At 41.1% G+C, this 23,166-nt stretch overlaps 1 protein-coding gene across 4 annotated transcripts in view; it reads left to right on the top strand.

The window, feature by feature from the left end:
* HMGN3 (high mobility group nucleosomal binding domain 3) overlaps positions 1–18,647 on the top strand; it is a 29,591-nt gene extending 10,944 nt beyond the window's left edge. The window contains exons 2-7 of one of the 4 annotated variants that reach the window (XM_088665922.1): positions 8,738–8,788; positions 13,492–13,521; positions 14,598–14,645; positions 16,328–16,438; positions 16,557–16,656; positions 16,964–18,647. In XM_088665922.1, the coding sequence (XP_088522048.1) occupies positions 8,738–8,788; positions 13,492–13,521; positions 14,598–14,645; positions 16,328–16,438; positions 16,557–16,656; positions 16,964–16,977 (354 nt within the window). In that variant the 3' untranslated portion in view covers positions 16,978–18,647. Of the gene's footprint in view, positions 1–8,737; positions 8,789–13,491; positions 13,522–14,597; positions 14,646–16,324; positions 16,439–16,556; positions 16,893–16,963 lie in introns of those variants that run through there. The other 3 variants (XM_035109549.3, XM_035109548.3, XM_035109547.3) reach the window with 3 other exon arrangements.
* The last annotated feature ends 4,519 nt before the right edge of the window (positions 18,648–23,166 follow it).

The following is a 23,166-nucleotide window of genomic DNA, read 5'->3' as shown; positions in this document are numbered from 1 at the left end:
TTTCTTCTGTGCCCTCAATCGTGTGTGAGGGTGTACTCTCTTTTTTAAGAATAATTTTTATTAGGCTTTCGAGAATAAATACAAAAACAGAGGAAGTTATCTGCAGGATAGAGTATAGTACACTGATACAGTTGCAGTACACTTTTATACTTTACTCAGCAAACATACACAGAACCACTATAACAAATAAACAAACTAATGGAAACAAAACTAAATTCCCCCTCCCTCCCCTCAGTAGGTTTTTTTATGCTGTTCTTTGTTCTTTTGATGAATAATTTATGGAGTAATTTTGAATAGATAATTTTGGCTGTAGAAATACAGCAAAGATGTAAAGGGTTGTGTTTTTTTGTTTTTGTTTTTAAAAGGGGGTTAAAACTGTGTATGGCTACAATCCATATTCTGCTGAAGAGCAAGCTCCATTGAGGTTAATGGGACTGACTTCTAACTAATAAACTAATAACTAGGATCAGCCTTTTTATCAGGATTGGGAAGATGCTTGAAATTCATAGGGTTGCGTCCAAACAAAACCTTTGTGTGCACAGAATGAATTCTGCAAGCACAGCGGAATTTCCATTTCCATTTACTTTCTTTCCCCTGGTGTTTTTTAGCCCGGTGTGTATGAACCTGCCTGTGTTTTGATGTCTTCAAGTCATGTGGATGTCACCATGATCCAAAAATTTCCTGCAGCTGTTGGAGCTCTGTCTCAAATGTGGAGTTTCCACATCCAGAAATGTTGCCCAGTTTATTTCAGCAAAGGCTGTCAATTGCACATACATTCCTTTGTGTGACACACACTCGCAGATAGATAGATAGATTGTATTGACGTAAACTAGAAATTTGGCTCATATTGCCCAGTGTTTTTCTGCTCTTGGACTCTTCAAGGCCAAAGCCTCACTTTATTGAGCTCTGTGGGTCTCAGTGTGCATAAGATGGGACTGGCAGTGTATTAAGCATTAGTACCTAGTTCATTCTCATCTCAGGAAAGTGTCACTTCATGATGTTGACATTACCCTCTTAAGGATTAGAAAATTATCATTCTGCTTCCAGTGCATATTTTTAGAATTTAAATCTTCTCTGTGAAGGAGTGAAACTGTTTCAGCCATTTTGTGTGCTTTGTTCTTGATTGTAAAATGGTTTCTTTTAGTTAGTTTGCTCTTTGCAGGGGTGTGTGTGTGTGTGTGTGTCAAATTTTCAGCCCTAGAAAAGGAAAATTAAGAGTGAGATGAAACAGTAAAATAAAAAGAGGGGGCCGGGAAAGAAAGCAAAGAAATTGTGGGAGCGAGAAGCCCACAGAGAACTCTGCTGCCCTTCTGATTGGCCAAGACATTGGAATAGGCAGCGGAAATAATGTCTATAAGTAAAGCTGATAAGTATCGTTTGACCTTTGTTTGAAGAAACGAGAAAGCTAAAATCAGAGAAAAGAAGCCAGGATGGAGAGGAAGGATGCAGTAAACCGAGAATCCAGAATCTGAACTGAGAGAACTAATGACTTGAGTAAGGAAACAATATAAACTAGGTTTATCTGGATGTGTTTTCCTATTTCCTATTTCAGGAGTGGCTCACCTAGTGCGGCAAGGCTGCAGAAATCGCCTCCCAGCACTGGTGTCAGGTTTGGGGCCCTGCTCAACTTGGCAAGCCACTCCTGATATATTTTTTTAATTTGCTCTTTTGGTTAACTCTTCAAACTGTTTCTAAAAAACAGCTCACTTTATGTGTGGCCTTACTATTCACCCCATGCCTTGTGGCCAGGCCATGCTAGCCACTATTTAGGCCACTAAATAAATGGCAGAGGTGGACATGCTGTTATGTGGAAGCAACCAGGGAATAAGGTTTGGATCTATCCTGGTGGGTAGTTCTAGTTACAGGTAGGTAGCCGTGTTGGTCTGAGTCGAAGCAAAATAAAAAAATTCCGTGTTGGTCTGAGTCGAAGCAAAATAAAAAAATTCCTTCAGTAGCACCTTAAAGACCAACTAAGTTTATATTTTGGTATGAGCTTTCGCGTGCATGCACACGAAAGCTCATACCAAAATATAAACTTAGTTGGTCTTTAAGGTGCTACTGAAGGAATTTTTTTATTCTGGTGGGTAGTGTTCAGGACCGAGGGAAAACGGGCTGGATTAGCAGGTTTCCTCACTTCTTATGGTGCAGGGCAGGCTATGGTCCATGGTCTCGTATTTTCTTCTCTTAGATTTCATTACGTATTTAATGGAAGCGTCTACGTAGCTGTGGAAGCATGTTTTATTACGATATGCACATTTAGTATGAAGATGCAGGTTGCAACTCAAAACTCTCAAACTACACTGGTACCTCGGTTTAAGAAAAGCCCTGTTTACAAACTATTCCGTTTACGAACTCTGCAAAACCGGAAGTAGTGTCCCGGTTTGCGAATTTTACCTCGGTCTACGAACGGAAGCTGAACAGTGGAAGGGCACCGGTGGCAGGAGACCTCATTAGGGAAAGCGCGCCTTGGTTTAAGAATGGTTTCGGTTTAAGAACGGACTTCCAGAACAGATTAGGTTCGTAAACCAAGGTACCACTGTACTAGAATAAGGTACAAATACAAAAGGTGGTAGTCTAGAGAGGTGCTTTGGCCTACATATGCATAGCTGCCAAGTTTTCCCTTTTCTCGCAAGGAAGCCTATTCAGCATAAGGGGAAATCCCTTTAAAAAAGGGATAACTTGGCAGCTATACATATGCTCTAAAAGACTTTAAAAAGAAATTATGTGGCAATGGTTCATGCCAGAGAAGAAGCACTTCTCTGGGAAACGCTTATACGTATTGTGGTAGTGCTTTTGATCTATCATCCCACTCTGAAAACTGAATGTGCGGTTTGAGAAAACTCCTGGTTTCTTTAAAAAATAATTATGCTTTATTTGCCATGCCCAGAGGTGCTAGTCAGAATTCTGGGGCGAACATTTAAACAATCCCCACCCCATAATGTACATATATTAAATACATATGTAATTCTGATGCCTAATTTAGAAGCTTAGGATAAATTTGTGGACTTGTTAAAGGTTGTTCTGATGCCCTTTTTAATTGCTGGGCATCGGGGTGGCGAAATTCTGGCCTTCCAAATATTGTTAAACGATCAGGATGATGGGAGTTGGAGTTTGCTAACATCTGGAGGGTATCATGTTGGCTATCAATGCCATAGGTATTTCATAGGCTAGATAGAAACCTTATTCACATGTTACTCTGCTATTAGGAGAATAGGACCATAAAGAAGGCTGATCGCCGAAGAGTTGATGCTTTTGAATTATGGTGCTGGAGGAGACTCTTGAGAGTCCCATGGACTGCAGGAAGATCAAACCTATCCATTCTTAAGGAAATCAGCCCTGAGTGCTCACTGGAAGGACAGATCGTGAAGCTGAGGCTCCAATACTTTGGCCACCTCATGAGAAGAGAAGAATCCTTGGAAAAGACCCTGATGTTGGGAAAGATGGAGGGCACTAGGAGAAGGGGACGACAGAGGACAAGATGGTTGGACAGTGTTCTCAAAGCTACGAACATGAGTTTGACCAAACTGCGGGAGGCAGTGCAAGACAGGAGTGCCTGGCGTGCTCTGGTCCATGGGGTCACGAAGCGTCGGACATGACTAAACAACAACAACATCAGGAGAAATCTCTACCACCTGTGTTAGACTGTCTGTCTATTTTTGTGAAGTGTAGTGCTTAGGAAAGAATTCCCTAGAAATGCGGACCAATGTAGGTGCAGGATTTTTAATTACGCACGATGACTCAGAAATCTTTACGAAAACGTCCTATTTTTCATGTTTCAGATGGTGGGGAAATCTGTTTGCTAATACTACTATACAGTATAAATAACTTTTGAAAAAGCCGTTATGTGTAATCACAGCTTCAACAAAACGAGGACAACATACTGTACCAAGATTACAAAATATATTTGGTCAGAATATACATCAAGGCTGCAATTTTGATCCCGCTTCTCTAGTAGTGAGCCCCAGGGAACTTACTTCTGAGTAGGCATGCCCTAGATAGCATCATAAGAGGCATTTTCATTTTGCAGTTAAAAGGGAACAAAAGGAGGAAAGGAAAACTAGACACATGCTTAGAACTGTAGGAGCCAGAAGTCCAAAATATTCTCTCAGTTCTGTTGTGTCTTTCTCTGTGTTGGAGAGGATGAGAGCAGTCATGCCAATTGTATTTTAAAAATCATTTTTCCACACCTACAATTTCAGAGCTCTTGTCGAGCTACTGGCCTGGTTTGGGAATATTTTTCCCCTTCAGTCAGCAGTAATGGTAATTGAAGCAGTTAATAAGGCAAGGCTTATCAATACATTTCGTCTCGTCACCGGCTCATAGCAACACTGCATTTAAATTCAGGAGATTCTGCAAAAGAATAATTTACAATTAGATAAGAGTGTCTTAGAGAATCCAATTTCACCCTTCACCTCCTTCCACTCATGCCCCTCAACTTTTGGCATTTACACCAAATGTTTGCCACAATAGAATATTCACCACAGCTTATGAAGCTTTTATTATTACTAAGGCTTTTTTTTATTAACATGCATTTTGGAGCACAAATCTCCTAACTTGCACTCTTTCTCTCTATTACGAAGTTATTAACCTTGAAAAAATTGGGCATTCTATACCAGGGGCTTTTGCACATTTTATTTCTTTCATGGTTTCCATCAAGAGTAATATATTAATACAGTAGATCTCTAAACAGTTTAAACTTGTTAGATCATTACTGTACAGTCTATATACCCTGTTTCTCCGAAAATAAGACGTAGCCATAAAATAAGCCATAGCAGGATTTTTAAGCATTCAAGGAATATAAGTCATACCCCGAAAATAAGACATAGTGATAGGCGCAGTAGCAATGCCGGCCGCGGCAGGAGGAGGGGAAAAATAAGACATCGCCTGAAAATAAGCCATAGTGGGTTTTTTTGAGGAAAAATAAATATAAGACGGTGTCTTATTTTCGGAGAAACACGGGTAGCAGAACTTTTTTTTTTTTTTAAGGAAATCTTGTTTCTTGAAGGGTTCGTGCTAACCCTCATGGTCACAAGACTGCAGCCTAAGATTTTATTCCTTCGCATACTTACTTGGAAGTATTTTGTGTAACGTTTAGAGTTGTTTATATGATGACACCTGTAGAACAATGTATATTTAACATTTGGCTCAAGAGAGCCAGTGTATAGTGTTGGGATGTGAAATTAAGATGTGAAACTTCTCGAACAGTGATCTTGGCCCCTCCATAGGATTCTTGTGTGGATGAACTATATGCTACTTTAAGTTCCTTTGTGGAAGTCTGAGATTTAGACTACTGGCTGATTTGGAAGGTCAAGGAATCAGTGTAATTGCTTGTAAAATAAAGATGGCAGGAGCTGTGAACAGCTAAGTTCACCTCCCACCCTAGTCAGTGCAAACGTAGCTACTCCATGAAGTAACTGATCACATCTGCCCAATTTACTGGTGTGGCTGGTTGGAGACCATTTTTGAGGGACAGCACACAGGATACTTACCATGGGACAGGAAAATATCCCAGGCACTTTTTCTAAACAGTCGAATAATAATATGATGCTAGTGCCTATGAATGAATTTTAGGTTTGTTTTCCCTGCCTGCTGAACAGCTGACATCTAATAATCTAAAATTATTCCAGATCTGGGACTCGGTAGAGTCCCTTCTTTTCTCTCTCTCTTGTTAAGGTTTTGCCTCTGAAATTTCATTTTATCCATTGAAACCTTTAAACAAACCAGAATACACTGGTAAATCCTAAAAATGTAGGCTTTGATTATCTTTTTTTATTTTATTGTTTATTTGTGTTGCATTCTTCTCAATACAGCTACCCAGTGGCAGCTTACAAACATTGTAAAAGACTGTACACAGTAAAATCACAGGTATTTTTAATTATTTTTTTTAAAAAACCATGATTTGGAAAACAAAATACACATGCCTATATTTTCCCGAAATTTGCAGTTCCAGGTCACTGGGCAAGTCTGCCTTGTAGCATGCATCATCACCGCAAAGTTCTTCCCCTCCCCCCTTTTTGTTCTTTTTACTTGTTAAATTTGCCAATAAAAAACAATTTTTTTTAAAAAAATCACTGGGCTATCCACCAGAATTGAAATATATGCTGGTTTAAGAATTTTACTGCTTGTAAACCATACTTGTAACTGCCGTGGCATGCTTAGTTCTTGTTAGATGATAAACAAACCTTGGTGTTTGGGGTTAAGTTAGACAAAATAAACCTCTGCGGTAGACTCATGATAAAATACTGAAAAGTGGGGAAGGTTGAAGACTGTTGCTTTGGCTATAGAAACCAAGAATACCTATTTATGTTATGCATGCTAAGCTGGAATAAGCCCCACTAAACTCCATGGCATTTTACTTCTGCGCAAGAAGTGTGCATAGACCAGGCTACGCCAGTCTCATTTCATGGCTTCACTAATAAGGAACGCCGTTTGCTTTCATTTTTGCAGGCTCGCTCAGGTTGAGTAATCAAGCAGTGAGAAATCAACTGTTGTACAAGCATGTGTCTAAGCTGCCTATTGCTCCCTCAGCTCCTTTCTCAAAATGATTCTATTGATTACTTGTTTTCATTACTTCTCTCTTCCCTTCTCTTCTACAGTGACTTGTAAAATAGACTGGAATACTGTACATGCGTAATTGAATGGTTGTTCTACTTGAAGCTGCCACTGAGTCTTCTTCTGATGCCATTTTAATTTTAATTTACATTATATTTTCCCTGATGGCCCAAAGCATTTCAGGGTCTGGAGCATATCAGTTTTAAAGAGTGATGTGCTCGCTTTCTAGGATTGCGGCTTGCAACAGAAACCTAATTCAATTTTCTTTGCTGAGGCATTCAGGTCTCCCTTTAGCAGAAAACTGTAAATGAGATGTTAGTCACCGAGACTGCAGTGCAAGGGAATAAGCTTTGTTGAACTAAGTGGGACTTGCTTCTGAGTAGACATGTATATGATTCTCCTGTTATTTACTCAGTGGCTACTCCTGCTGAGCTCAGTATTGAAGTGCAGTGGTGCTCGGCAATGTATCAATACATCATCCAAAATCGGTTTGAAGTCCACATCGTGATAGGGTTTCATAATATTTGACATGGCAATGGATCGTAAATCACAATGTGTTTGTGTGCTATGTAAAAAAAAAAGCGATGTGGGAAAATCCGTGAAGCCGGTCGTCCCTTCTCTCATGATTCCTGCTGCCCTGTTGCTCTGTATTATAAAATAACAGTTATAAAAATATGTTTAAGTAAAAATGTATCAGTTTTAGACCCCCTAAGTAGTAGCAGTTGCCAGGACATTACAGTCGTACCTCGGTTCCTGAACGCCTTGGGAGTCTAACGTTCCGGCTCCCGAACGATCGAAACTCGGAAGTGAGTGTTCTGGTTTTTGAATGTTCCTTGGGAAGCTGAACGTCCAACAGGGCTTCTGCGGCTTCCGATTGGCTGCAGGAGCTTCCTGCAGCCAATCAGAAGCCATGCTTTGGAAGTCGAACGGACATCCAGAACGGATTCGGCTTGACGTCCGAGGTACAACTGTATTCTGTTCGCCTCTACATAGTTACATCCTTATTTCAGACATCGTGATATGTTGGTGATATATTTAGCTGGTGATATATTGCAGTGTTGAAAACTGGACATACTCAGTCCTAGATTGTGTCCTTTGTCAGTTTGCTGGTGGCATTACTTGTGTCCTGGGGAAAATGGGGCAACCTCATGACTGCCTACATGAGAGGCAGGATGAATTTGAAAATCAAATCTGTGCCTTATTTTGGTCCATTCGTCTTTTCTGCCTTATGGATCTCTTAATATTGGAGGAGCCCATGTGTGTGGGAAGCAAAGCATTTGGTGTCCCAAAAGATTTCTACATACTTGTTAGGTTAAGCCGCAGGGCTCCACTTCCTTCCCTTATCTTGTCAATCTCCAGCTGTTGCACCCTTCTATGAATGCACCTTGTTAATCAGCTGGAAACTCAGCTGAGGAATATGGCGCCATCTTTTTTAGGCCGTAAGGCAGCCAGTGTCGTATCCTTGGGAAAAGCCTGATTCTTGCCACAATGAAAAACTTACATAGACAAGATTTCAGCACTGGGATTGTAGCCTGGGAATTCTGAAGTGCCTTCAGGATGTGTCTGAATGGCGTCTTGTAAATCTGCCATTTTGTTTAAAGCGATGTTCTGTTACTGTCATGTGTAGAAGCAAGGGATATACATATTTAGCCTGTGTTTTTCTTGTCTGAGTGTTTGTCTGTTATTGAGGGAAGTTTAAATACATTTTCCAATTGCACTCCATTACCCTCACCCCCTAGAGCTAGGCAACGCAATTGCTGTGCTACCAGTAGAAGATTTGACAGGTATTTTGATTGACTCTTGTTTGTTATTAAAACTAAATAGTGAATTTTGAAAGCATTTCAGGCAGTTTATTTCATATGTAATTTAAAGCTACCTTTAATGGGAAATGTAAAGCCAGCTTCAGAGATGTTTTTAAAACTGGCAAGGTCAAATGCTCTATCCCTGATTAAAATGTGTGTATTAGAGGCAGGGCAACCGATTGCTATCATGTTTCACCATGAAGTCAAGGTTGTGCTCGTCACTGCTGCTCTGAAACATGTGAAGCACTTAAAATAAGAGTAGTATTTTAGAGGGATAGAATAATGTGTAATGCTTGGCTTTTGCTTTCTTACTTTTATCCTGCTTGTCTGATTTAAGTAAGTAGAATGTAGTAACTAACTAAATTGTTTCATTTCCTTCCTAGTCTCCAGAGGGTGCTGAAGGCAAGGATGCTGCAAAACTGACAAAACAAGAGGCAAGTGTGACTCCTTCCTTCGTTTCTCAACCATTCTTTATATATTGGTGACTTTATAAGACAAAATACTAGTGAGACAGTAGAGTTAGCTCACATGTGGCCAAAGTGCAGCTTATCTGCTACTACATGCAACTATCTGTGAGGGCTGAGTCAGGCCTGAAATATTTTGTGTATTGTGTCATTCATATTCAAAGTTAACAATACAACGACCAACTCATATTCTGGGTCAGTGAAACACACACACACACCTGTGACCCAATAATTTACACAAGTTAAAACAAATTTGCTTGCTGAGTCCCGATTTTCTGCTGGATTTAAGAGAGGGACAGGAAACTGCAGACCTTCGAAACGTCATCTCCTGTGCTTCTGCAGACTCCTCAATTCTGAAATACTATACTACAAGCACTGGCTGAATATACAGAAAGTTCATTTACACAGAAGATATTGAAAAAGCCACTTTTTTATCCCGTCTGGCATGACTTTATTATTAATATATAACGAGGAAGAAGGACCTAAATACAACAGCAGATTATGGAAGTTTGTGGGACTCTTAATAGCTAAAATAGACTTGATGTGGAAGATTAGTGACCAGCGTCTTGGAAATTCTGTGTGCTGCTGGGGTATGGGCTTGTTTAGAGAAACCTGGCCCTGTTATTCCTTGTAGGGTACTTGCAGCCATGACAGTAGACTGGACCAAGCTCTAATTATTTATTATTACACCAATTTTCTCACTAGCATGGCACAATTTGTGGCTGCATGGAATATACAACCTCAGCTGAGAGTCGTGCTGTTTATTATGGATTGTATATCGTTGACACGTTGTCTAAATGCCTTGTGAAGGCTTGGCTTTAAAAGCAGCTTATAAATGATGATGATGATGGTGATATCACTAGGCAGTATAATGTGCTGCTGTTTAAATTCTGTAAGTTCCCACTTCTGTCTCCTAAATCTGAGAATATGTGCAAAGGCACTGTTGAGTTGGAAGACTTAACTCTGAGGGCATGTCTGCTCTGCAAGTGAACTCATTTCTGTCTGATACTGCCTTTGTTCACTTCACTGGTCTGCTGCTGAGCAGCCTGGATGCCATGCTCTCCTCCTTAGGACTGGGATAGTCTCCAGCTTTGGGATCTTTTGGGGGGCAGCTTGAAGCAACTTCTACTGCCAGTCATAATCTTATAGCAGCTGACTTATTTTGCATTTCTCTTACTCTTTAAAAAAACGTTTTCTTCCTGCGAAGCACAGCTGATAAATCAGACAGGTAGGTAGAAAACAACAGCATGGTGAGAGTTTTATCATTGTTCCTGTTTCTGTAAGTCTGGAACATATGCAGGGGTTACGTTCTGGGGATTGCAGCTAAAGCCAAAATCATGCATAGTTAAAGCACATTGGGTGCAATGGCAGGTGAGATTGCCAAAGATGTTTTTCCCAGACGCCCGTCCCCTTTTTATTTATTTCTTACCTTTCTTGCCAAGCACATAAAGCTGAATGCATGCAAGTTAAACACACATAAGTTGCAGGTGCACTGTATACAGTTTCATGCGGACTGTATTTATCAGGTAGGGGCCATAGTGCAGTGCCAGAGCACCTGCTTTGCATGCAGAAGGTTCCAGGTTCGATCCCCAGCCTCTCCACTTGGGGATGGGAATGTCCCCTCTGAAATCCTGGAGAGTTGCTGCCAGTCAATGAGAACAGTACGGAATAGCTAGACCACGGGTGTCAAACACAAGGCCCGGGGGCCAAATCCGGCCCGCCAGACCTCGTCATGTGGCCCGCCGAGCGCCCCAGCCAGCGGGACCCAGCAGCGGGACCTTGCTGCTGAAGCGCCGCGCCGACAAAGCGCCGACAAACAGCTGGGGCCTGGGGGTGTTAGAAAGGCGCTGTGTGGAGCGCCCCGAGCCACAGCAGGAGAAGGAGGAGGCAGCTTGCCGGGTCAGCGCCCAGCAGCGCCGCACGGAGAGTGCCGAGCCTCTGGGACGCAGCAGTGCTCTGTAGCACTTTGAATCGTCCTCCTCCTGCCACGGCTCGGCGCCTGGAAACGGCTGCTGCTGCTGCTGTTGCTGCTGCTGCTGCTGCTGCTGAAGCACAGACAAAGCACCCAGCAGCGCCGCGTGGAGCTGCATGTAGAAGGACCCCAGCATCTCCAGGTACCAGTAGCTCTGCAAAGCTCCTGCATGAAACCCTAGCGAGCCTCCACCACCCAGTGCAGTTACCAAAAATCATTTTTCAATAAATTGTACAATAATTGTACATTTGAATATCTACTTGCCATTATTCTGACTATGTTTCTGCTTTCAGAGCTAGTTATTACTGACATTATTACAAAAAAACAGTAATAATTGAATGCAGTGACAATAATTTATGATAATAAAGAGTGGACACATAGTCCTACAGATACAACCGGCCCTTTGAGGGTGACCAAACTGCTGATGCGGCCCCCGATGAATTTGAGTTTGACACCCCTGAGCTAGACCAATGGTTTCACAGCTTCCGACACACAACTTTTTGCAGAATTGTGCAACCTTACACCTACACCGTGCAAGGTTCCATTTAATGCCGGTGTAGATGATAGCAGTTGGGTGCACAATATGTTTGTATAAGAGATGACACAGTGTGACCTTACACTCATTTAAAAGCAATTGATTCATTAAGCTAGTCTCAAAACTGCAGGCATTTCCGCTAACATTTGATTTACTTATGCGCAGTAAGGGAATGCTTTTCCTGATCGGATCAATGTATGAATGTCCTGATTTTCAAAGAAGTTACCAATACGAAAGAACAAATTTTATTTACAAAACCAAGTGCCTGGGATAATTAACAATGAATTGCCTCTCTTCTGAAGCACTTTTAATGTTCTATAAAGGGCATATTTGAACTTAAAAAACCTGAATGTTAATTGTGGAAATGAGAAATGTAAAAATTTGTGAAGCATGTGAGGGTAATTGGCTGGAGGCAAAGTTGTGTTGTGTGGTTGTTGTTGTGTGTGGTTTTTTTTTTTTAAGATGACTGTGTGGAAGAAAATACTAAAAGGCTAACCTTAGCTGCTGAATGAAATGGTCATTTTTTTTGAAAACTGGAAAGTTACTTCAGCCAGACACTGGTGTGATAAAGTAGAATAATTCTCTTCGTTACTCTGACCTGGAGCTCAGTGCACATGGAGCTGGAAATTTATGGTCTGCGTGTGCCAAAAGGTGCCCTTCTGCAAGGCGAAGAAGGCCTCTTCAGTTTGTAGCAGCAGCTTTCCTGACTTTGTGCAAGATACTTGTGCGAGGAAAGCGAACTGAAGTGCATTTGCAGAAGGCAGTGCAGGAGCTTTTTCTCAACATCTTGAATGATATTCCTCTAGCTCTTGCACAGTAGTTCACAAAAATCAGACATGGCCAGAATTTCTTCTGCACATGATCCTCCAGGTGCAACTCCATGTGTGCAACCTTGTATGAGACTACTAGATTGAGATGCACGCATTTATGGATGCGACTTTCTCCCTCCTACTCAACCATGCCTGGCAATTTCTCAAGCTTCCAATAGGCTTTCCATAGGTGGGACCGTGTCCCCATTCATGGTTCACTTTTGTTAGATCAGAAAAACAGCAGAATGCGCTGGTGGTGCCTGTGTACCATAGGACCACAGCTGGCCTTCACCTGAAGACATGCCTTTCCCCACAGCCTTTTTCTTGAAGAAGAGCTCAGTTGATGGGTTTCCTTTCTACAGCTGGACTTGGTGATACCTTAAAAACCTTGGGTTGTTTGTATCTTTGCCCCCTGTTTTTATTATTTTAGCTATGTGTATTTTGTCCTGCTGTTTTGTATTTTATCGGAGTGTTTTTTATATCATTGTTTCATGCCCAACTTTATAGGATTGTTCACTGCCTTGCAATAAATTCTCTAAAAGCGTTAATTAAAATAAACAAATAGTACATTGTTGTTTTAAGTTATGTCACAGTGGAAAAGCAAAGCTACTTCTGATTCAAAATTCCTGTAAATGAATGTGTGGCTTGATGCTTCACTTGTCAATCCATGAAGCCGCAGATTCCCCTTAAAAATCATGGTTTTACTTTTCTCAGATTTTCTGCACAACTCTACCAGTTATTTACAAGTTACAATGCGCTCCCACCAGATTCCATTTTACAAAAGGAGCAGTAAATTAACGATTCCGTGTCAGCACTGATGTTTTCTGATCATAGTATCAAATTTCAATCATTAGCATCAAGACTCTTTAGATTCCATTGGAAAAGAATCCAAATTCCACATCAAGAAAGTCTAGTTTACTACGTGTGCATTATTTATTCCCCAGTGTTTGGGTGCTCAAAGAATATGGCATTATTATTTTTAGAAAGCTCCAAAGGCCACCAAGTCACTATTATTGGGTTTTGGGAATGTGGGTTTCAGATTTTGTTTGTTCATAATGTGCCTTGGAGCACAGTCTCTGAAATAATTTCCACTGATCTTGCCACAAGAGGTTTCCACAACCGTGGAGAAACAAACCGGAAGATTCCAAAACGTAGTAAGCAAATAAGCTGAGCAAGTACGTCGTGTACATGTAAAACAATAATCCCTCAGGATGCAAAGACCTTTGCATTTGGTAATAAAGACTTCTGTTGTCTTTCAGGTACATTTTATTTTGTTGGCAAATGAGTGACAGATTTTTGCCTTGTGTGGATGTGAACTACTGCAAATCTACAAAGATATTTTCTTTCCCTTTTATAGCCAACAAGACGATCTGCAAGATTGTCAGCTGTAAGTATTTATAAGAGCTTGTTTGTGTAGATAGGAAGCCACATTCTCTCTCATGCCAACCTTGACAAGGTGGCACTGGGTATGCTGTGTGGTGAGTGGTAAGCCAATGTTACCTAGATTTGGTGTTTAATCCTTGAATGTGAATCAGGCCTCTGGAACAAGAAAACTTTCCTGAGCAGCAAGAAGCCCCGGGACAGCTACGAAGGGTTTTGTTTCCTTTTGGTCTGAGCATGCATTTTTATAATAATTTATTTTCCCTACAAATATGCACATAGAGCATATTGGAAGGAGCATATCCTCCTACATCGGGTATCAGCACTCCTGATCCTGCTTTAGATACACAGCCAAAGTCTTCCAGCCTCTCTCCCCTAAGGCAAGTAGTAGAACTAGCTCCAAACTATTTGTGGCCCCCTTCCTCTAGATGAAATGTGTCATTTTCCAAAGTCTGTAGAGGATATCTGGAATGCACCTCCAGTCATTAAAGAATATTAAACTCCAGTTGTTAGTTTCTGAGATCTATAGCAGGCACAAGGAACCTGTGGCTTTCGAGATGTTGTTCGACTACAGTTCCCATCATCCTTGACCATCGGCGATGTCAGCTGGGGCTGATTGGAACTTGACTCCATCAACATATGGGGGACCACAGGCTCCCCATCCCTGATTCACAGGAATCTGAATAACCAAACTCACATGTTGTGTTGGTTGGCTGGCTCCTTATATCCTTTCCAGAAAAGAATTGTGTGGTCATTTTGTGTGTGTGTGTGTGTGTGAGAGAGAGAGAGAGAGAGAGAGAGAGAGAGAGAGAGAGAGAGAGAGAGAGAGAGAGAGAGAGAGAGATGCAACCTCTTTTGGAGATGACGGGAAACTATTTCTCACAGTACATCTATAAGGTGCAGAGAACTAGATTTTCAGACATTTTGATAAGATGTAGAAGGTAATTTTGACTGAAGCCTATCTGTAGAAACGACCTCTGGCTTCTTTGGTGTCAGATGTTAAGAAGTGGGGAAACGGAAAAGATTAAGAAACAGTTGGTAGCCACTGTGCTAACGCTTGGATTGTCTGAAATTATTTCCTAGAAACCAGCTCCACCAAAACCTGAGCCTAAGCCAAGAAAAACCACTAAGGTAAAATTTTATTTTAACAGTGGTTTGTTTTTTGTTTTACTCTGCCTACTGGGCGCTTTCTCTATGCCACTATATTATCTTGTTCAGCCTACCCAACATGACTAGAGGGTTATAATTGTTAATTGTTAATGAAATCATTACATCTTAAAGTAATTAAAATTAATGTAGGATTAACATAAGAAAAGGCAGCAACTGCGGGTCAATTCTGTGAAACTTTTGCAACAGTAAACAATCTGAGTTGTAGGCTCACAGCCTGGGATAGTTGTCACATAATGTATTGTTATTAGCACAGATACTAACAACATTCAGAGGTGAAAACACAGGATCTAATGATGGGAAAGGGAATGATAAATAAATTTCTTCAGCTTAGCAAAATTGTAAGTTAGAAGACTATATTGGGCATGAGCTCTGTTCCATGATTGCATGAGCGTGTCTCTGGAAAACAAATTAGCAAAAACAAATTTACATAGTAAGTACCTTGCAGTTCTTCATTGCTGGTGTACTTCTACCACAGTTTAAATTTTATTTTGTCACGAAAGCCAAAAACATCTAATTCCCACAAGGTGCAAAAAATAAAATGGACACTCTGGAGATTAATTCCCCACCCCCGGTACCTTCCATCAGATTTAAGCCTGATAAGCAGTAGCTTTATAGCCTGCTCCACAAGCAAAGGAATTCCAAGAAAAATGAAACCCCGCTTCTCTAGAGCTGTAGCAGTCTCCCAATTAAGCTGTCAGCCAGTGTCAATTGAAACCGAAAAGCACAGATATGAGAGATCTGCTTTGAATGGGCATCCCGCCAGAGCAAGGGACTTTCCGCCCTCCCCTCTTTCCTTTTCACGGACCCTGCAAACTCCTCAAATCTGCTCTGGAGAGTTAGGGGAATTTCTAGAGCAAATGGGGAGGGGAAGTCCTGTTGCACAAATGGAAATCGTTGCAGCGATGGGACATATTACTCTGTGCTACCTTGGGATAAAAGCCCAGTGTTTCACAGAGATGAAACAGCACTGATGTTGTGTATGGTTAGCATGTCAGACTAGGATTGAGGAGGCCTAGTTCAAATGCTCCCTCAGCCATGAAGCTCACTGGGTGACTTTGGGCCAGTCACTACCAGCCTAACTTACCTCACAGGGTTGTGAAGATAAAATGGAGGAAATGTGTGCCGCCTTGAGCTCCTGGAAATAATGGCGGGATATAAATAATACAGTCGTGGCACAGGACCGCCTCTCCTGGTATGCCCCGCGGAGGACCTTAAGGTCCACAAACAACAATATTCTGGAGATCCTGAGCAAACACATGTACGCCAATCCCATTTCTGGATTGCCATATGCACCTTTCCCCTTCACACAAAACCTGGAGGGGTGGAGGCGGAAAGGGATTGTGCATAGGTAGCTCAGCTGGTTAGAGCACGGTGCTAATAATGCCAAGCTTGCTGGTTCGATCCCCATTTGGGACAGCTGCCCATTCCTGCATTGCAGGGGGTTGGACTAGATGTTCCTCGGGGTCCCTTCCAACTCTACAATTCTGTGATTCCATGACAACCCAGGTGCCTGTGGGATGTGCCAAGAGAGCCTTCAGTGATTTATTTCTGACAGGTTTTTGTAGCGTGCTCACTGTTGCTGGGGAGCTTTGATGGTTCTATAGTGAATCCATCTGCCTCCGTTTGATCTTGTTTTCCAGAAGGAACCCGGAGCAAAGGCCAACAAAGGTGCTAAGGGGAAGAAGGATGAAAAGCAGGAAGCGGCAAAGGAAGGTACTGCACCGTCTGAAAATGGGGAAAGTAACACTGAAGAGGTACTTTGCGCACAGAACTCCTGCCAATTCACTCAGTTGTGTTTTGTAATTCGGTTTTTCCAGCCATTGCAAGCATGTTCATAATATTTCTTTTTATTGCCCCGTGATGTTATTACAGATCCGCATCTCTCGCTCCACTGTTAGTGTTTCAGCATCCAGAGGTGCCCCACCCAGCACACTGTCAGTAAAAGGGCAGATTGAAACAGTGAAAGTTCAGGGTACGGTAGAGCAATCTGCATGTGTGCAGTGAATAGAGGCAGATAGTAGTGTGGTGCTTTTCATTGTGAACAATTGAAGCTAGCAGGTAAGGCTTCTCTGGCTTTTGAAACTCAGGAACCAATGAATGTAAGTTTACAGATGTCCTGTTTATATCAATGCAGTGTTTAAAAGTCTGAAACTGGGCTGTACAAATACTGCAAAAGGAAAGATTGCATATTGGTTGTGCTTTTTTTTTTTTTTAAGAGACTTATATGTAGTGGCCAGTTGCCATAACATCCTTTTCCTTTTCCTCTTTTTTTTTTGCAGGTACAGAGAACTGAATCAGTAGATGACAAGTGCGTGTGAACTGACATGAACATTTGAGGATGATTTTATGTACCTCTAGACAACTTTTAAAAGATATTTTTATCAAGTATTTTGTAAATGCTAATTTTTTAGGACTTAAAATAAGTTGACAAACTGTATATGAACATTTTCCTCCTTCCATACCCACGCTTCTAGAAATCCCCAATGTTGCCAAGTTTTTAAAAAGCATCAGCTTAACATTGGGGGAGGGGAAAAAGTGTTTGTAAGGTTGGACCAGCATTCCATATTCTCGCTTTTCGGAAATGTACGTCTTGTGCATATGGTGGTGTTTTTACCGTGGGTGTTTGGGTTTTTCTTGCGGTTTTTTCTAGAGCAATAATCTGTGGTGTTTTTGTACTTAAGGTTTATGCGATTTTAATGAAACATGTACAGATAATGGCCACCTGCTGACTCTTTTGGGTTCTTTTCATTTGTTGACAATAACTACGTCTCCTTGCCAGCAAATATAACTCCCCAATATTTTGACTGAATCTGAGATTATGCTGCCTTATAGATAACTTTGCTCTGGCTGGGAGGATACTAAGCACACTTATTTAGAAGATATGTCCCATTGATTTCACAACTTAATAATTTGGCAATACAGCTCATTGTTTAGAACCAGAGGATTTAAAATGCAAAATAATAATTCCAACTAAGTGGGTTTTAGGTGAAAGCCAAAGCACTGTGTGGTCTCCATAGAGCACTCATAATACATGCAGATCTGTGCAAAAAATATATTTAAAGATTCACATACGCAGACTTGCAAAGCTTGCGACATGTTGTGCCGTAAGTAGCCAACCTACCATACATTGTAGGCTGCCAGGTCTTTCAGAAGCTGTGTCTGTATATGCAAAACCAGAAACTTTCTTGAGCCCTGGTGGGCTGCCATACATGGCTGGCTGGGTTCAAGGTCTGACATTTTAGCACAAGGTCTAAAATGCCCAGCCAGGCATGCCCTCCAGATGTTTTTGGCCTACAACTCCCATCATCCCTAGCTAACAGGACCAGTGGTCAGGGATGATGGGAATTGTAGTCCCAAAACATCTGGAGGGGCAAGTTTGGCCATGCCTGCGAGGGGTCTTTTTCCAGCATTTTTGTTTCCTGCTTCAACATAAATAGCACTGTAACAGCAGAAGCTGAGCTTAGGAAACTCAATCTCTTTATCGGTTACGAGATGCAGCTTTGATTTCACATCTCCTCTTAACCAAACCCTAGTTCCATGTAAACACTGAAGATTATGCCACTGTAATTTCTGTTATGTTCCTGCTTTTAATCTCTTATTTGGCAATTCCACCTGCTTTATTGGAGGAATAGTGGTTAATGGAGGTTAAACAACATCATGTGGTGGTACCTGGCAGAGAGGATGAAGCTAAAGTATATTAAAAGGTCTGGGGTTGTAATGGTGGTGTTAAACGATGAACGATTTCTAGTGCCCATGCTTTGGTCCATTATAAGCATCTGGTCATCTCCCCCTCTCTATTTTTCTCCCCTTTTTTGCCTGTAACTTGAATATTTCTATTGTTTGCGGAGTGGGAAGGGGAAATCTTGTCTTTTCATAACATTTATTTTCATTGCTGTGCTGGTGGCCATCATGTCTAGGAATATATGCATGTTTCAGTCAATAAATGAAGTAATTATCACCTAACCCCCTAGTGTCTTTATTTAGGACTGGGCAAAAATGGTGCCACCTGCGGTAGCCTCCTATTTTGAAAAATCTCATTTCATTTCAGTTGGTTTAGCTCCTCTGTTATACACACACATTACAGAAAAGGAGGGAAACAACACCTAACAAGTTCATCTTGTGTTGATGTATAAGAATAAAGTGACATACAAAAGCTTTGGAACATGTTTATATGCAAATGCATTATTATATTTTCATTAATCCTCACCAGATCACAGAGCATTGGATTGGTTTTTAAACAAAACCCAGCTGTTTCCTTTAATAGAGAATGTCCTACCTAAGCATACACAATTGCCCTGTGATTTGCTTCCTGCCGTGAAGCCCTATTGACTTTGTTATTTAGCTGCTCTCACCAGAGTTTGAATCTCTTAACACACGCACACTAATGAATTTCTTTGCAACATCCCTTTGATGTAGGAAGGTATTATTATCTTCCATCTTACAGATAGGTAATTAAGACACAAGAGATTTATTGCCCAGCCCTTAATGCTGTTCTACCAACAGAAAATGGAGTGAGGAGAGATTGCCTTGACCAAGAGTTTGGGAAAGTATTCATGTGCTGGACAAATTAGGAATTAAATCTAGTCAGAAATCATAGCCCTTTAACCTTTTTGTGTCCCTGCTTTAATTTAGCTTAGAGCAGGTATGTTCCATACGGGTTATTTTTTCCAGCAAGTCCATTTGGATTGCAGGAACCAAATGTTTCAGCTGTGAAATGCTAACTTAAAAGTGCCTGGTGCCTTAAGAGTGCATTCAGTTTGAAATATGGTAATATGTAAACCTCATTTAAAGTACTTCCTCCCCTGGAAATACTATTTTGCCTTGAAGAGAATATGTAGGAGGAAGGGTCAAAGGGAAAGTGATTGGGTGCACTTTGCATGGGTGAATATATTCTCATCCATGCTTTTCTGCAAAACTTTGCAGTCTCCATTTATGTTATGTCTGTTATAGCGTCTTCTTCCCTAGATCAACATGATGTATTGCTGTTACATAGATTAGTGGTGTGACCACACATGAAAAACTACAGTTCTGGTCACCACATCTCAGAAAAAGCTATTGCAGAGCTGAAAAATATACAGAGAAGAGCAAGCGAAATTAACCAGTCGCTAAAGTGAACTCCACTATGTGGAAAGATGACAACAATTATGGCTTTTTAGTTTGGAAAAGAAACAGGGACGTTTTTCTCCCTTGGTATTAAAACCGAAGGTCATCCAATGAAGCCAGATATTGGAAGATTCAGGGCAGACAAATGGAAATATTTGCCGGTATTTACATAAATCTTTCTTTAAACTGTGTAATTTGCTACCACAAAATGCAGTAATGACTACCAACTTGGATGGCTTTCAAACCATTAAACTTTATTTTGTTTTATACTGTTCAGGTCACTGCAACGTAAGAAGCAGCTCTTGGTGTTTGCAGAATCTGAGCAATATTTAATTAAAGGATTTAAACTGTTAGCAATACTTTAAGACAATTTAACAAAAGCAAGATATAATACTGAAGTAAAAATAAAGCATAGTTTATATGTTAAAATAGCACAGTGACAAAAATATTGTGCAGCTGGTGTCAGACAAACATGTCTTGAAAGGGAATTTGATAGATTGAGCACCACAACTAACAAGGCCTTCTCTGGGTGCCACCCACATGATTTCACTAGTAAGATGAAGAAACCTCCCTCTCTAAAGTGGAAAAACATTGCCCATAGGACCATACTACCTAAATAGTGCTGGGAGAAATGAGGAAGAGGATGGGAGCTAACCCCCCCCCCAAGATAAAATGGAGAACCCAAACCTTGGGATTAGGCTCTTAAGAGCGCTAACTCAACACAACCTAGTAAGAGATGTCTTCCTGAAAGTGTCAGTACCCTCCAGGAGCCTCTGATGAATAGCATCAGTGCATGAGTGTGTGTTAGTGCATGAAGGGATAAAGACTACAGAGCTGGATTCCTAGACTCAGCTAGGTCACACACACCCCTTTTCCAATGAGGAAGTAAAGCAGGGGTCCCCAAACTAAGGCCCGGGGGCCGGATGCAGCCCAATTGCCTTCTCAATCCGGCCCACGGACAGTCTGGGAATTGGCATGTTTTTGCATGAGTAGAATGTGTCCTTTTATTTACAATGCATCTCTGGGTTATTTGTGGGGCATAGGAATTTGTTCGGGGTTTTTTGTGTGCAAAATATAGTCCGGCCCCCACAAGGTCTGAGGGACAGTGGACCGGCCCCCGGCTGCAAAAGTTTACTGACCCCTGAAGTAAAGCCTTCCCTTCCTGTTCCTTCTCTCTCTATGCCGTGTAACTGACCAAGGAAGACTTGCCTAAGCAAGCGCCAAGCTTTGAACATGTGTTTGAAGCTATCTCTGTATTTTCTACCCAAACGTATTCTGCCTGTATTCTCCTTTGCTGCTGCTTTGAGAAATGCAGGAATTTGACCTTTGCAACATTTTGTAAGTAAAGCATTTAAAACTTTGCAGTGTGTGGGCTGTTCAGAGTTTACTGCTGCTAAAGTTTAAACTCTGCTACTGCCCCATGTTTTGAATCTAGGCACCCAACCAATGCCTTTATTATATTCACCCCACACACGTGGTCACAGGGATTCATATTTTTTCCTTCCAAAGATAACAAATCTAGTATCTTTGAATTGAAGCGAAGTGTAAATTGTACTTGGAGCAGACTCATTTAAATTAAAGGGATTTTGGTTAATCACGAGCAACCAAAGTTCTACTAATCCACACTGGTTTCAATCCATTGTAAGGAAAAATTATTGGTACCAGCTTTTCAAACAAATAAGATTTAGTGGCTGTTTCAATGTACTATGAAACAATGATACTATGTGTAAGGGACAGAGCTGGAAATTGTCAGTGCTTTTTCTGGGAGTAGGGTTTACATTATTCTGTAGAAGTAATGTATACATACAATGTACCTTGTATGGGAAATGAAGAAAGCTGCTGTATTTTGCTCATCCCCACCCTGCTTCCCAAATCCCTGGCTGTGGTGTTGTGGGAACATGAACACACCAGACCTGCACCCTATCAGCTGTCTTTCTAATAAGGGAGCAGGTGCTGTTTATCTGCCTTCGCTTTTGTGTATCTGCTTTCCTGTCTGAAATAAGTCTCTAGCCAGACACATTAGTGTTTTTACCCAGGAACTCCCTAGGGAAACGAAGTTTTGAGTGTGATTGCTTCCTCATCGATGGTATAACCTATTTTTAACTAATCAAAGATGGACAAACATAACAAAAAGCACTGCAGCTTTTTTGTGTGTGCCGAGTAGTGTCTGCCTTGCCACTTGCTTCTGTATCAGAGTATTGCTTAGGCGTACATAGATGCTGCTTCTTAGGGTATGTCCTTCAGACCAGCAGTTTTGTATGTTATCAAAGATCATGCAATGCCGCTCTGCATCCTAATCTTCAACCATTATCAGACTTTTCTAAATTTTTAACAAGACTTTTAAGTAGGGATTCATGACAACAGAGTTGTGTCAATATTCACCTACCGTAGCAATGTAAGCCATGTCCCTCTCTTCGAAAATCATGGTTCCAGAGAGAAAAAGTGAAAACCAATTAATACATACTTTACAAGTGGATTCAGACTAAAGGAAGCAATCAACTTTGCTGCTGGTCCACTCATATTGCACCATCCTCTCCTGCTGCTTACTGGTAAAATATGCATTTGCACATCCTTGAACCACTACACACATATGACTGAGCACCCTGACTGGGCTGTGCTTCCCATGGAAATGCATGGAGGTATTAAGGACGCAGGTTCTTCATTTCTAGACTTCCGTTAACAAAACACTGTGGTCCCCACAGCAAACCCGATTCCTGTGTTACACATATAACAGCTTTCCCCTTTGGAGAAGACTGCACAATAGGTCCAACATACCCTGCTGGCTTCCAATTGCGTAGCCCAGAGCTTTCCAAACTCTGTTTTGCAACGTTGGTGTGTTGGCTGCAGGTTGTAGGCGTGTCATGTGAACGCTCCCCGTGCTCCTCCTGGAGCTGGAAATGGGTTAGTTTAACCTCCGGTTTGCTAGTAAAACTGAATTACTGTGTGGCTAAATGATGCATGTATAAAAAGTGTGTCACCAACATGAAAAGTTTGGAAAGTTCCCTGCCGTTTTACAAGAGCTATTTACAACAAAATTGATTCCTCCATTGCATGTCCCTTTTTCTGATTTTGCCCTGCTAGTGCTAGTAGTCCTTTAAACATCAAAGGAGGAACTTCAAATAACAATATACAAAATGTGACTGATTTGGGACACCTAAAATGTTACGATTTACAATTTTTTGCACAACTGTTAGATTCTATCACATTTGTAAACACAAATTGAGGTAAGTACAGTTCTTGAAACCAGAAGTTCCAGAAAACCTTTCCTTGACCTTGACTTTCTTGAGAATTCTGTTTAATCAAGTAGGTTCTTATGTTATTTTGTTAATAAGTAATTTAATATATTTTTCAAGGAAAAAACATTTAAGGATTCAGAACT

Source organism: Zootoca vivipara, chromosome 3 (assembly GCF_965207765.1).
Source record: "Zootoca vivipara chromosome 3, rZooViv2.hap1.1, whole genome shotgun sequence".
Taxonomy (NCBI): Eukaryota; Metazoa; Chordata; class Lepidosauria; order Squamata; family Lacertidae; genus Zootoca; species Zootoca vivipara.
Note: the sequence above shows the minus strand (reverse complement) of the source record. Positions and strands in the feature narration are given on the sequence as shown.